This window comes from Miniopterus natalensis, chromosome 2 (assembly GCF_054644295.1).
Source record: "Miniopterus natalensis isolate mMinNat1 chromosome 2, mMinNat1.hap1, whole genome shotgun sequence".
NCBI classification, from domain to species: Eukaryota; Metazoa; Chordata; class Mammalia; order Chiroptera; family Miniopteridae; genus Miniopterus; species Miniopterus natalensis.
In genome coordinates, this window is record NC_142082.1 from 152,164,043 (window position 1) to 152,176,835 (window position 12,793).

At 41.5% G+C, this 12,793-nt stretch overlaps 1 protein-coding gene across 1 annotated transcript; it reads right to left on the minus strand.

Annotated features, from left to right (window-relative positions):
* Window positions 1–835: 835 nt before the first annotated feature.
* Window positions 836–8,312, minus strand: ETFBKMT (electron transfer flavoprotein subunit beta lysine methyltransferase). The gene is made up of 4 exons (XM_016199087.2): window positions 8,104–8,312; window positions 6,460–6,898; window positions 3,505–3,635; window positions 836–2,275 (listed from the first exon to the last, which is right to left on the minus strand). The coding sequence occupies exons 2-4, from the start codon at window positions 6,783–6,785 to the stop codon at window positions 1,932–1,934; spliced, it is 801 nt and encodes a 266-aa protein (XP_016054573.1). The 5' UTR covers window positions 6,786–6,898; window positions 8,104–8,312; the 3' UTR covers window positions 836–1,931.
* Window positions 8,313–12,793: the final 4,481 nt, after the last annotated feature.

Consider the following 12,793-nt stretch of genomic DNA (forward strand, 5'->3'; position numbering starts at 1 on the left):
AAGAAAACCATCCAGATTTCCAACTTAGTAAGATAAAAAAAGAGCAAATATCTCAATAATTTTTTAGTATTGATGACTTGTTTAAATGATATCTTCGGTACCTGGGTTAAGTAAATTATATTAAAATTGTTTTTTAATATATCTTTATTGATTTCAGGGAGAGGAAAGGAGAGGGAGAGAGAGAGATAGAAACATCAATGATGAGAGAGTCATTGATTGAGCCCGCAACTCGGGCATGTGCCCTGACTGGGAATCGAACCCCAATCGCCTGGATCCCAGGTCGATGCTCAACCTCTGAGCCACGCCCAGCTGGGCAAAAATTTTTTAAAACAAGGAAGGTATGGTATATTAAATTTCTTATATGTGTTTAGAGGGTGGGTTTACATATTCAACTCTATTTTTTGTCCTTACAATTAATTACTTTATAAATGTGGTTTGTTTATAGTGTGGACATATATATTTTATATACATATACATATACATATACATATACATATACATATACATATACATATACATATTGCCACTACCAGGCTATATTTTATACTTAACTTGTAACACATACAATGGTGGAGTTTACAGCAGTTTTAAATTAGAGGATATGGAATACAGAACATATAATTAGTACAAAATTAGAAGACCCAAAGGTAAAAACTAGGTCTTCCTCCTACCCCAGCCCACCAGCTACCAGTTACCCTGTCAGAAGGCAGCCACTGTTACCAGTTTCTTATTTATCTTTCCAGAGATATTCTATGTATACTTCAAGCAAATATGTATTTTATACACATACATACATGTATGTATTGTGAAATGAACTCAAAAGGAGTCTGGAGGCTTTGATAGAAAAAAATAACAAATATTTATTCAAGGGTCTTAGAGTTTGCACACTGGAAACACAGCTAGGCAACAACCCAGAAGTATTCTGAAGAAGAAAAGTTAAGAGTTCTTACAGTAAAAGCCATGTCCTTGAGAATAATCAGTCCTGCATTCTTAGCCCTAGGATTGGTCCAGGACCGTTAACAGCCAGAAGTCAGAGGTCTGGATGCTGGATGCCAGGGAGTCTGGAGGATGGGCACCAGGAGGTCTGGGTACATTCTGAGTCCTTTAGGAGGTAGAGGGTTATCTGAAGGTAAATAAACATCTGGGCATTGACATAGGACTGGAAAGTTCAAAAGTTGAAGTTCCCAGGCTAGTTAAAACAAGAAAAGTAATCGTTTCCTTGTGCCTCAACCTTCATTATGTTAATAATTTAGCAGCTTGGTTAAAGTGACTCCATTTTGTACTTTCCCTATCTTCATTCTTGCCCTTAATATACATGTACATCTTTTTACATAGTGGTATATCATACATCTCTTCTTCACATTGTTTCCTGTTTATATCATAGTGAGTTTTTTATATATAGGATCCTGAAAACCTGGGATATGTAGTGGTGGCATAACCAATTCCTACTAACCTTAGTGAGCCACGAAGAGGCATCAGGTGTCAGTACAAAGTATGTAGGAAATTCCAAAATCTTTATTTTTATCCATGGTTGTCAATTAAGACCCTATTATGTACTAAGTACTGTATTCTATATTTTGTACTTTGATTGTTTAATTCAATAGTACATCATATAGTTGTCCTCAACTATAGAAACAGACTCAGCTACCATATCTAATTCTCTCCACAACTTATATTACATATTGCTACCACTGGGTATTGCCTTCTACAATTATATTCCTATAGCAGTAAAACTAGAAAAAAATTACAGGTAGAGATTTGTATATTTGGCATAATGGAGAACTAGTTACATGACAAAAGCTGACAAAACTTTAAACCTTCATATTTGGGAAACAAGATTTGCCATTTAACAGGAGTTGCATTCTTCAAACTAGTCTTTTAGGGTTAAACCCAAACATAGCTAGATCCATACTTGGAAGCATTTTGACAGCTCAAGGCTGGAAATCCCACACTGTGCTTGTTGTCAGTCCATTGTTTTCCTGCCTAGTAGGTTCTGGAAGAGAATATTCTACCACTTTGTGCAGTTGATGCTGAATGCTGTGGCCTCTGAACTGAGGTCGGCCAGGGTCACCAATCAGTACTTGAGTTCTGTGGGTCCAAAAGCAATCCTTCAGCCATCGATGAAGACTATCCGCAAGGTCTTCATCATAAAACATATCTCCAAGCACAACAAGGTCCCACTTATCTTGTTCCAAATCCAAAATATTTTTGGTTAAAATGGGAAAAGGACTCAGTTGGTTCAATTCACAATTTAGTGTGATAGCCATTCCTGCAACTTTAAAAAAAGCACATGATGAATTGGTATATATTAGGCTGTTTTAATTCCCTATTGATTAACTTAAGCAATTTAGAAAATTTCCTAACATTTCCCCCCTCTTTTTTTAAAAGAATATTTATATTGAATTTTTAGAGAGAGAGGAAGCGAAAAGGAGACAGACAGAGAGAAAAGCATCAATGTGAGAGTGAAACAATGATTGGCTGTCTCCTGCACACCCCCCACCAGGGATTGAGCCCAAAACCCAGGCATGTGCCCTGACTGGGAATCAAATAGGCAGCCTTTTGGTGCACAGGATGACACCCAACCAACTGAACCACACTGGCCAGGGCAAATTTTTTTCTGTTTTTTGTTTTTATTGACTTAAGAGAGAGGTAAGAAACATCTATCAGTTACCTTCTGCATGCGCCCGACTGGGGATCAAAGCTGCAACCTGGGTATGTGCCCTGACTAGGAATGGAACCTGCCACTCTTTGGTGTACGAGATGACACTCTAACCAACTGAGCCACATCAGCCAGGTTTCCCTTTTTGGTTGAAAGATGTTTTTTAGATAAGGAAGCCTGAAGTTTATGCCAATGTAAGCTATTACTGCGATTTTCAAATATATGAATGGGTATCCTGAATACAAAACGAACAATAAATACTCCTGGAAATGTCAGGGTTTTAAGGAACATTTGCTGATCTCAATAACCACAAGGTTTGGTTTGTTACAGGAGACAGGGAAAGAAGCCTTGCGCTTGAGCAAGGTGGTAAGTTAAAACTGAGCCCCCTGTATAAAATAAGGATCTTCAAGGACTAGATCCTCAGTGAAAGGGAAAAATAGAAGAAAAGCAAATAAAATTAAAATTTACCTGTCTCAGCTTAGATTCTGATGGAACAGACTCTCCCTCAAAGACACAGACCCATCCTCACTTGGGTTTAGGGTCAAATATACACACCTATATATTTCAATGAATTCCTAGCCCAGGAATTAACATTAAGTATTCTCAGGTTGGTATCACTTTGGGACATCTGACACACAAATACAAATCCTCTTGGGGAAAAAATGCACTGTCATCTCATGCCTCACAGAATTCCCATAGGTAATGTCCCACTGAACCTAAGTTCACAATATCATATTGTAAAATACACATGGGTATAAGCTATCATGTGGAGGTATCTGTAGATATTTATCCTGGACGGGGCAAAAAGGATGAGCTTTCCATATTTTTAAATATGAAAGCCTTACCAGGGTCTATGTCGTTGGCCAAGATCCTCGATGCCCCACTCATCTTAGCAGCGATAGCTGTAGCTCCACAGCCACTCCCAAGATCTAACACAGATTTTCCTCTGACAACGTCAGGATTATCCAAAAGATACCTAAGTTAGAAAAAAACGGGAAAACATGGGAGAAACTCAGTGAGAGCTGTCCAAAAAAATAATTTCTTTGTGTTCAATGCACAAAGAAATAGGAACTTAGCAGAAGAATTTGGTCCAACCTTGGCAAGTTTGGCCTGACTAGAGTGAGACAAAATGTCAATCTTAAGAGTTGGACAAAGGTGGCAGAGAGAGGACCTAGTCATTTGATTTCTCTTCAGCAGTTCCACACAACTGACTAATTGGGCTCTTCAAGTCAACTGTTTAAAAGTTGTGAGCTTACTGTGATCCAGAAACTACCAAGAACTAAGAACACAGACTGCCAAAATACTATTATAATCAGGACTCAGTACACTAGATCCCAAATCCACCATCTCCTTTGTTCATGAACGTGGTTTTTACCTACTGCTTGAATTGTCTTACAGTGATCTCTCTAGCAAGGTACCATCAAAGTCCAGTTCAACCAAAGAATTAGGACCAGGGGTAAGTAGTTACCAAACGAGTGAAGATGAGTGGGAGACACTGAAATAAGGAATTTCAGCTGACATTTGATCTTAGTATTGGAATAATAAAGAATGGCAGGGACTATGGCAAAGTAGGGGTGTACATGCCATGTCTAAAGGGACAGCTTCTACCCATCTCCAGCTAACACAGAAATCCCATGTTCTCAGAGATTATTCCTGTTTTTCAAATCAATGTATATTTTTACATGAATATTCTCAGGTTTTTAAATGTTAGCAACTGATTTTTTTAAAGTTTTCAACTGTATTGAGAAGCCAAAGCTGGTGTATTGAATTAAGAATATGCAGATTAGGGGCCAGGCGTGGTTCAGTGGTTGAGCATTGACCTAGGATCCAGGAGATTGGGGTTCGGTTCCTGCTTGGGGCACATGCCCGGGTCATGGGCTTGATCCCCAGCAGGGGGTATGCAGTTAGGCAGCCGATCAGTGACTCTCTCATCACTGATGTTTCTATCTTTCTCCTCTTCCTTCCTCTCTCTGAAATTAATAAAGATATATTAAAAATAATAATATGCAGATTAGGGCCTAGTGAATGAGGAGACACAAGCCACCCACTCGGGGCAGGTTGCTAGCTCTCTCAGCATGGGAGCTTCCACTTTGGGAAGGTGAAAACCACAGGGTCATTTTGATTGAAGGTGGTTTCGATACACCCACAAAGGAAACAGAATCACAAGATTTATTACTTCCAGATGCCAGAAGCAAGGATGTACAATGAGCTGAGGGAAGGGCAGTCTTCTGTCCCAAGTCACAGCTGGAGATAGGGAGCAGGGTATGTAAGGTGACTTGAGGAGGAGGTCACACTAACTTTTCGAGGGCTTAACTCTGAGTGGCTATTTTAAAAGGTGCCCTGGGAAAAGCAAAGCAGGAACTTTTAGCAGGCATCTAAACTCAGGTCCTTATAAAAATGCCCAGACTCAGTGTAAGCAGGGGTATCACACTGTAAAACACCTGGGCAGCAACTCGTCTCATCACAGTAAAAGCCAAACAAAATACATCTCTGGGGCGCGTTTGTAGTCTCTGATTCAGTATCTTAAGGATGTGATTGTAAGTACTTGGAGTTGATAAACAATAACTTTGATAAAAAAACAGCCACTTATAATGCCAGTACTTTTTTTTTTTTAATGCCAGTACTCTTTAAATATGATGTGAGCAGTAAAGCTTAGAAATTTGGCAACAATCAGAAAATTGAAATTGTTTGGTACCACCTGGACAGCTTTCTAGTCCTCAGTATTCTCCAGAAAGCTCTATGTTTGCCTTTATTTTTCATTTAAAACTATATATAGCATTAATTCTGTTTGGCCATACCATTCCTGTGAAAGAGAAGTCCTATCCTTTTTGTTTCACAGCTTCTTAACATCAAGGCATAAACAGATGAAATCATTTACCAATCCAAGAGCAAAGGCCAGATTGAAAAATGAAAGTTCTGGCCTTTGTTTCAGTAGCTGTTTTTTGTGTTTTTTTAAAAAATGTGTCTTTTGATTTCAGAGAGAGGAAGGGAAAGGGAGAGAGAAAGATAGAAACATCTATGATGAGAGTCATTGATCGGCTGCCTCCTGCACACCCCCTACTGGGGATCGAGCCCACAACCTGGGCATGTGCCCTGGCCAGGAATTGAACCTCAATCTACTGAATCATAGGTCGATGCTCAACCTCTAAGCCACACCAGCCAGGCTCAGCAGCTGTGTTTTAGTAAGAGCAGAGTGTGAATGTGTGAGAAAAGGTCCTAAAGACCTTGCAGCGTGGAGAGTTGGAAGGAGGGGCCTTAAAAATGCAGATACAAGTCGTGAGTTCACCTGAGGTGTCAATAAACGACTAGAGGGAGTCCTTGAGCAGCCCATTCACTCACATCTCCTGTTCTTTGGGACATTGAGAAGAGGCAATGATGGAGGGGATGGGGCTTAAGGAGCAACATTTACAGGATTAGGCTAGGAGACCTGAAGTGCTGGGGCTTTAGTTTCTGTCTGGGATCTCTGCACTAGTCATAAATTATGAACCATGAACCTGAGAATAGTGTGAAATCTGGATATTTATAGCTATCTTCAGTCTTGACAGCTGACTCTAGGGCTTCTCTTGGGGAAATACCTTGATAAGCTTGGAGTAGAAGGTAAAACTAACAAAGCAACCAAAAAATATGCTTAAACTGCTCGAAATTAAGAAAATAAGAAGATTATTGGGCTTTTCTCTGTGTTTTTTTTTGTTTTTGTTATTTGTGTGTGTGAGGGGCAGGGAGAATGCAGAATTGGAAGATCCTGGAAAAAGAAAGGATTGTAGCAAACTTAAAGGTTCCCGTTTCATTTAGGGCAGTACCTAGACAGGGCTTGGCCTCCTGGCCAATAGATTGCCCAGTAAGGATCACTGTGGGGCCACAGGTCAGCTCTTTCCCACCAGAACTTGCATCTGGGGGTCAAAAGCCGCAACCGGATCTCAGGGGTGAGGCTGCCACTGCTGGTGACTTCAGTGTTCTCCTCCAGGAAAGCTTTCATCTCAGGATCCAAAAAGCTTCCAGACCCTCTCCAGGGACAGTGGCCCCAGGGAAACAAGGAGAAACCACTGCTTCTCATGGCCTTCCAAAAGACACCACAGTGGTTCATTGGAAATGGTGCAAATGTCCTCCAACCTGGGCTCAGAGCCATCAGTCCTTTTCCAAACCACAGGTTCTGTCACTGCTGTTGATAAGAGCTGCTCCTCATGGGCAAAGTATAAGGATCTGGCTGCCAACTTGATTCCAACTGGAATCTCTAGATCTCTAAAAACAGAAGTAATAGTGAAAATTCCAAGGCTCACTGACACTTCCAAATCCTATTAAATAGTAAGAAAATACTACAAGGTAAGCTCTGTAGCAGATGATCCACAAGTACAAGTTCATTTTATTTTATTTTTTTAAAGCTATTGATTTTTAGAGACAGAGAGCAAGAAAAACATCAATTTGTTGTTCCACTTATTTATGCATTCATTGGTTTATTCTTGTATGTGCCCTGACTGAGGACTAAACCCACAACCTTAGCATATGGGGATGATGCTCTAACCAACTGAGCTACCTGGCCAGGGCAGTACAAGTTCATTTTATAATTTATTTATTTTTTAATCCTCACCCAAGGATATTTTCTCCATTGCTTCTCAGATAGAGTGGAGGGGGGAGAGAGACATCGATGTGAGAGAGACACATGGATTGGTTGCCTCCCACACGCACCCCGACTGGGCCGGGGATTGAGCCTGCAACCCAGGTACGTGCCCTTGACCTGAATCAAACCTGGGACCCTTCAGTCCCCGCGACACTCTAACCACTGAGCCAAACCGGCTAGGGCACAAGTTCATTTTAAGATAAAAGCATTAGTGCATCAATTTAGGAACATCCAATCTTTTAAAAGCATACCTCTTCACAACAGAATCCTTTTAATAATTTCAAACTACAAATATACAAGCATTTGATTTTGAGAGAAATCTTCAGGAACAATGCTTGTTACATAAAATAAGGTATACCTTTAAAGTTCTTTCAAACATTTAATCACTCACCTTTAAGCAGGCACTAGGCCTGGCCACTGTGAACAAAGTAAAAGTCTAGGAAGCTTAGATTCTAGTGGTGGGATAGCGCAATTAACAGGCTAACACAGCTCTTGCCTTTATGAAGTCTAGCCAAGAGCTGTGGAAACGAACCGTAATTTTCTGTAGGCAGACGTATACAAATTACACCAACCACACACTATTTCAATAATGATTGTCAGGGCATAAAACACGTATGTAAACAGGTTCAGATTTTTTCCATTATAAAAGAACACTTTATGGATTTCATCGTAAAAAAAGAATATCAACTCCCACATCTCTTTCTGTAAATATCTGTGATGATTCATTTTTGCCAAGCCTGGGTTGAAAAGACTTTGTTCCAAAAGGAAACCACCTTGAAAAGAAAAAATAGGAATGATGAACAGCAGTTTAAACGTAAATTATACACACAGTTGTTTGGGATCTCTGGTCTGTTCAGCATAAATGTTTTAAATAGTCTTATTTCCACCTAAGTCAGCGATTCTCAACCGGTGTGCCTCAAGAATTTTTAGAACATATGATACCTGACTAGTCATGGGCACTGACCTCTTTTCCCTTAGACTGTCAAATAAAAAATGACAACAGCCAACACAATAACTGTCCAGCGTGAATGAATCAAAATTATACCTATTTATTTTTGTCAGATCAGCAAAAAGTTGGGGGTGTTTTTGTGTTGTTTTTTTGGCGTGCTGCAGAATTTTAGTAATTAGTTTATGTGTGCCATGAGATGACAAAGGTTTGAAAGTCGCTGACCTAAGTATTTAGAGTAGGGCCCGCAACTCAGATGCCCACCAGGAGCCTGGCTGGTGATGAGCGATGCAGACCGACTGCAGGATCAGAGGGGCTGTGGCAAAGGGGAGCCCCACGGCTTCCAAACGCTGGCCGCACAGGGCAGCAAAGCGCTGCCAGGCTTCCAATTCCTCGGAATCATCCAGATGATCATGCATAAGCTCTCACTTTTAAACGTCGGCGATTAATTAAAATATCAAAGCTCCAATCAGGAGAAAATGCCCGTGGGGCCTCTGGTCTGCGAGCTCAGGACAGACGTCCGCGGGCTCGCTGTCCACGTGCGCGCCCTGGGAACGCCCCGCCCCGCCCCGCCCCGCGCCGCGTGACGCCCCCTCGGCGCCTTCTCCCAGGAAGCGTTGGGTCAGCCCTTCAACAGCACAGGCTGCGTAAGAGAGCAAATGAGAGGCGATTTTGGTTTTGGACACTCGCCCCTGCCACCCCAGCACCAACGGGTTATGAATTACGTGCTTATGTCCTGGACACGTAGTATAGGTATTAACTGATCGGGAAACAAGGCGGTTAACACGGGTACGTTTCACGCATTTCCAAGGGGACAGGAGTCGCCCTGAACGGGGCAGGCACAGTGCTTCCTTTCCGCCTTACCTGGCTTTGCTAACACCCCTGGGAAACTACGCGCAGGTGCGGCACGTCTGTCACTCGCCGACGCGCGTCTTTTCGGGCCTTTTTCACGAGCGGGCGTGGGTCCCGCTTCCCCGGCGGGGAGCTCGCGCCGCGCGGGCCCGGCCGCAGCGAAGCCCCGGCGGCAGGCCCCGCCCTCCTTCCCGGCGGCGCTTCCTCTCACGCTCCCAGCGCTGCTTAAAGGGACAGGAGGCGCGAAACCGGGGGCGCTCGGGCCTCGCTGGGTAAGTAAGGGAACGTCAAGTTCTGATTTCTAAAATATTCACTGTGAAACCATTTATGACACTTTGTGCCAATCACACTTCTAGGCACTGGACATAGAGTGGTTTGCAAAATAGAGTATGCACCTTTTACGATGCTGACACTGAACTGTGATTAAATCACAATATAAACCCTCCCTCTTACAATTAATGTTAATGTACAATCTAAATCTACTTGCAACTTAGTCAAGTTCTGGACCCAGATGTCCATCTTCCAACTGGACTCAAATATCCCACTGGCACCTCAACTCAACACATTCCAAAATTAACTCAAAATCTCACCTGACAATCGAAAACTTGCTTGGCGCCTGCGAAAAGAACCCAAGAGCGAGGCGAGCCGGGTTTCTGCTCCTTACTTGGAACTTTGAGAAATGAACTGGCAGCCGCCTGTTCAGAATCAGAGCCTGTGGCTTGGGTTCTCTGCTTCTGACTTCTTTAGGTGGGGTTTCTGCTTTCTCTGTAAACTGGAACCCCCCAAATGAGAATGAAACTGCTGTTCCCAGTAACAGGCCAAGATACATCCTTGTCACCTGCTTCTTAAATAAATATGGCATATTTGTTTCTGATAGGCTGCACACCTGATATTTCAGAGTATTCTCTCCATTTCCTCGATAATTACATGTATGGTGTTTTTATGACTGTGAGTAAAGCCGTATTCATTAATTTAGTAGCTGCTTTAAAAAAAATTAGCTGCTGATGTAAACCTTTGTTTTTCAACTATAACCCCTCATTTCAAGACATTCACCAATTCTCTCATGAGCAGTAAACTGTAATACATGTTCAGGATCAATTTGTCTAAGAATTGTTTTTAATCAGCTTGTGTTCTATCCCAGTGAATGGCAAGAACATCCCAATCATTGCCCAAGAGACCAGAGAGAGGAGGGAGGGTCTAACATGTCCACAAAAGAGGGTTTCCAGTAAAAATGTTGGTGCTCATTACTGAAGATGAATTTAATAATATGAAGACACCTTATCCAAAACTTGGAACTAGGCTAAAGAGATTGCTAGGTACCCTTTCCCCTCCTTTCTAATTTTAGAACTGATTCACTTTCCATGTCCCCCTGCCACTGCCCTATTTCTGCTTTATGAGAGCTTGCCTGAATGAATTCCTGTAACTGGTCCTCTAGCCCATTCTTTAGACTGCAGCTCAAATGTATTTTTTTTCCCCCTAAAGTTTACATTCTTGCAGTTCAAAAAAGGCCTTACATTCCTATAGTCCCAGATAAGCCATGAAAAACAGGCACCTGGGTTTCCTGTTGTTTGGTGTTGATGTACTGCTTGTATTTAATTGAAAGAAATTTCTAATTGCTTTTATCAAAAGTGACCTAAATGTAACCAACCAGACTAACCAACTAATAACAATTTGAGCCATCTTCTGACCTTGTGATTGGGGGGGTGGTTCAGAATGAATCACCCCAAGATGTGCGTCTGTGGTATGCAGATTGTATTGAGCTAAAGGCAACTTAAGGCACAGCTCAAGAGAAACTTCTTAATTACCTAGAATAATTTGAAATAGAGGCCTTGCCCATAAGAGATTATCAGAGATAACTTCTTTTAGCTGATCTATAGGGCAGTCAAGCTTCCATTTACTAAAGGTCTACTTTTTTATCACCCTGCAAAGACCCCTTACCTCATGCCTAGTTCGGGATGTCTTATATGCTCCTGTTTCCTTTCTATGTCTGAGCCTCTCATGCATGTGGATGGGGTCTCTGATTCTCTTATGTATTTGGGGTTCCCATTCTTAAGTATGTATTAAATTTGGGTTATTTTCTTTCCCTAAACTGTCTCACGTCTGTTTGATTATTAGATCAACCAGAAGAACCTTGAGGGTAGAGGAAAGTTTGTTCTTCCCCCACATGATGTTTGCCTTTATATATCAGCCTATATTTTTGTTCAGAGAGCCAGTTCTCAGATGACTGATCTCTCTTGCAAGTACAAGTAAAAAATATATACATATATTTCATACTCAAATTTGTCTTTAACGGTGGTTTTTTTTGGACAAGTTATTCAATTATACTTACTAGCTGTATAACCTCGGGTACATTATTAAACCTTCCTATTTTGTCATAAGAATTATTTTGAACTGAAGGCATCTGAATTTCTGAAATTCCTTATCTGCCTAAAGCAGGGCCTCCCAAGAGAATTCAACCGTCATAACCCTTCTGTCCGGGAGCAACCCTTATCTTGTTGACTTGAAAAGTAGATACCACACCCAAATGACATCTTCATAACATCATCTCCCATCTATTCTCCTAAAGGAGAATTTATCTTTTTCTCTGTTTCTTTCCAAAAAGTCACTCCCATAAGTGCCCTTTCTCTCCTTTTCCATTACCTACTAAGTCAGATATGTAAGCCCCAAATTCTAAGTACCCTTTGAGATACTCATTGCTAATTTCTCCTGCACGTGTGTGTGTTGCAGGCATAAATTCTGGTTTTTCCCTCATTCATCTGTCTGTTGTCAGTTTAATTCCCATGTCCTAGACACTAAACATAAGAGGGTAGAGGAAATTTTTCCCTCTCCCTCCACTAAAAATCGGTTTTCCCATCTGTAAAATAGTGATGATGATAATAATAATGTATTGGAGAATTTAATGAGACAAAAGTAAAGTGCTTAGCACAGTTCCTGGCATATAGTAAGTTGTTGATAAGTGCACTATTACTGTGATTATTATTATTATTGGAACTATGGAGATAGCCTTGGTTAAGGAGCAAGCCTAGAGGCTGAAGATCAGGTTTTCAGCCAAGAGAATCAGATTTGAGTTTTTAAAAAATGTTTTAAGCTGTAAGTGGCAAATAGTAGAGAGAGTTGCAGGACTGAAGACGGGGAGACCACCAATTTGAGGATATTGTGGTAATCCAAGCAAACAATAATGGGGATCAGAACTAAGCCATTTGCAGCAGGGATGGGAAGAAGTGGACACATCTGAAAATAATTCAAGAAAAGCTATTAGCAGGAATTGGAGACTAATTAAATAGGCTTGCTTAACCACAATGATAGACAACCTAATGATAGGCAAAATGTGAGTTTTTCTTTCTCAACATAACCTGCCTGTGCTCTTTTTTTTTTTTTTCCCAATCCTCACCTGAGGATATTTTTTCCATTGCTTTTCAGAAAGAGTGGAAGAGAGAGAGAGAGAGAGAGAGAGAGAGAGAGAGAGAGAGAGAGGGGAACATCACTGTGAGAGAGACACATCGATCGGTTGCCCCCCACACGCGTCCCAACCAGGGCCAGGGATGGAGCCTGCAACCAAGGTGTGTGTCCTTGGCTGGAATGGAAACTGGGACCCTTCACTCCATGGGCCAAGCTCTAACCATTGAGCAAACTGGCTACCTCCCTCTGCTCTTAATCGCCATGCTTCCTGATCATGTGCTCCCTTGTTTAAACTCCTCCCTGGCTCTCCAGGCCTTCAGTA

Excerpts from the sequence above, each read along its gene's own strand:
- ETFBKMT (XM_016199087.2), bottom strand. The coding sequence starts at position 6,785 with ATGGCTCTGAGCCCAGGTTGGAGGACATTTGCACCATTTCCAATGAAC. Across the intron at positions 3,636-6,459 it reads GGAGGCCAAGCCCTGTCTAG|GTATCTTTTGGATAATCCTG; the intron begins GTACTGCCCTAA and ends TTTCTAACTTAG. Across the intron at positions 2,276-3,504 it reads GGCCAACGACATAGACCCTG|TTGCAGGAATGGCTATCACA; the intron begins GTAAGGCTTTCA and ends CTTTTTTTAAAG.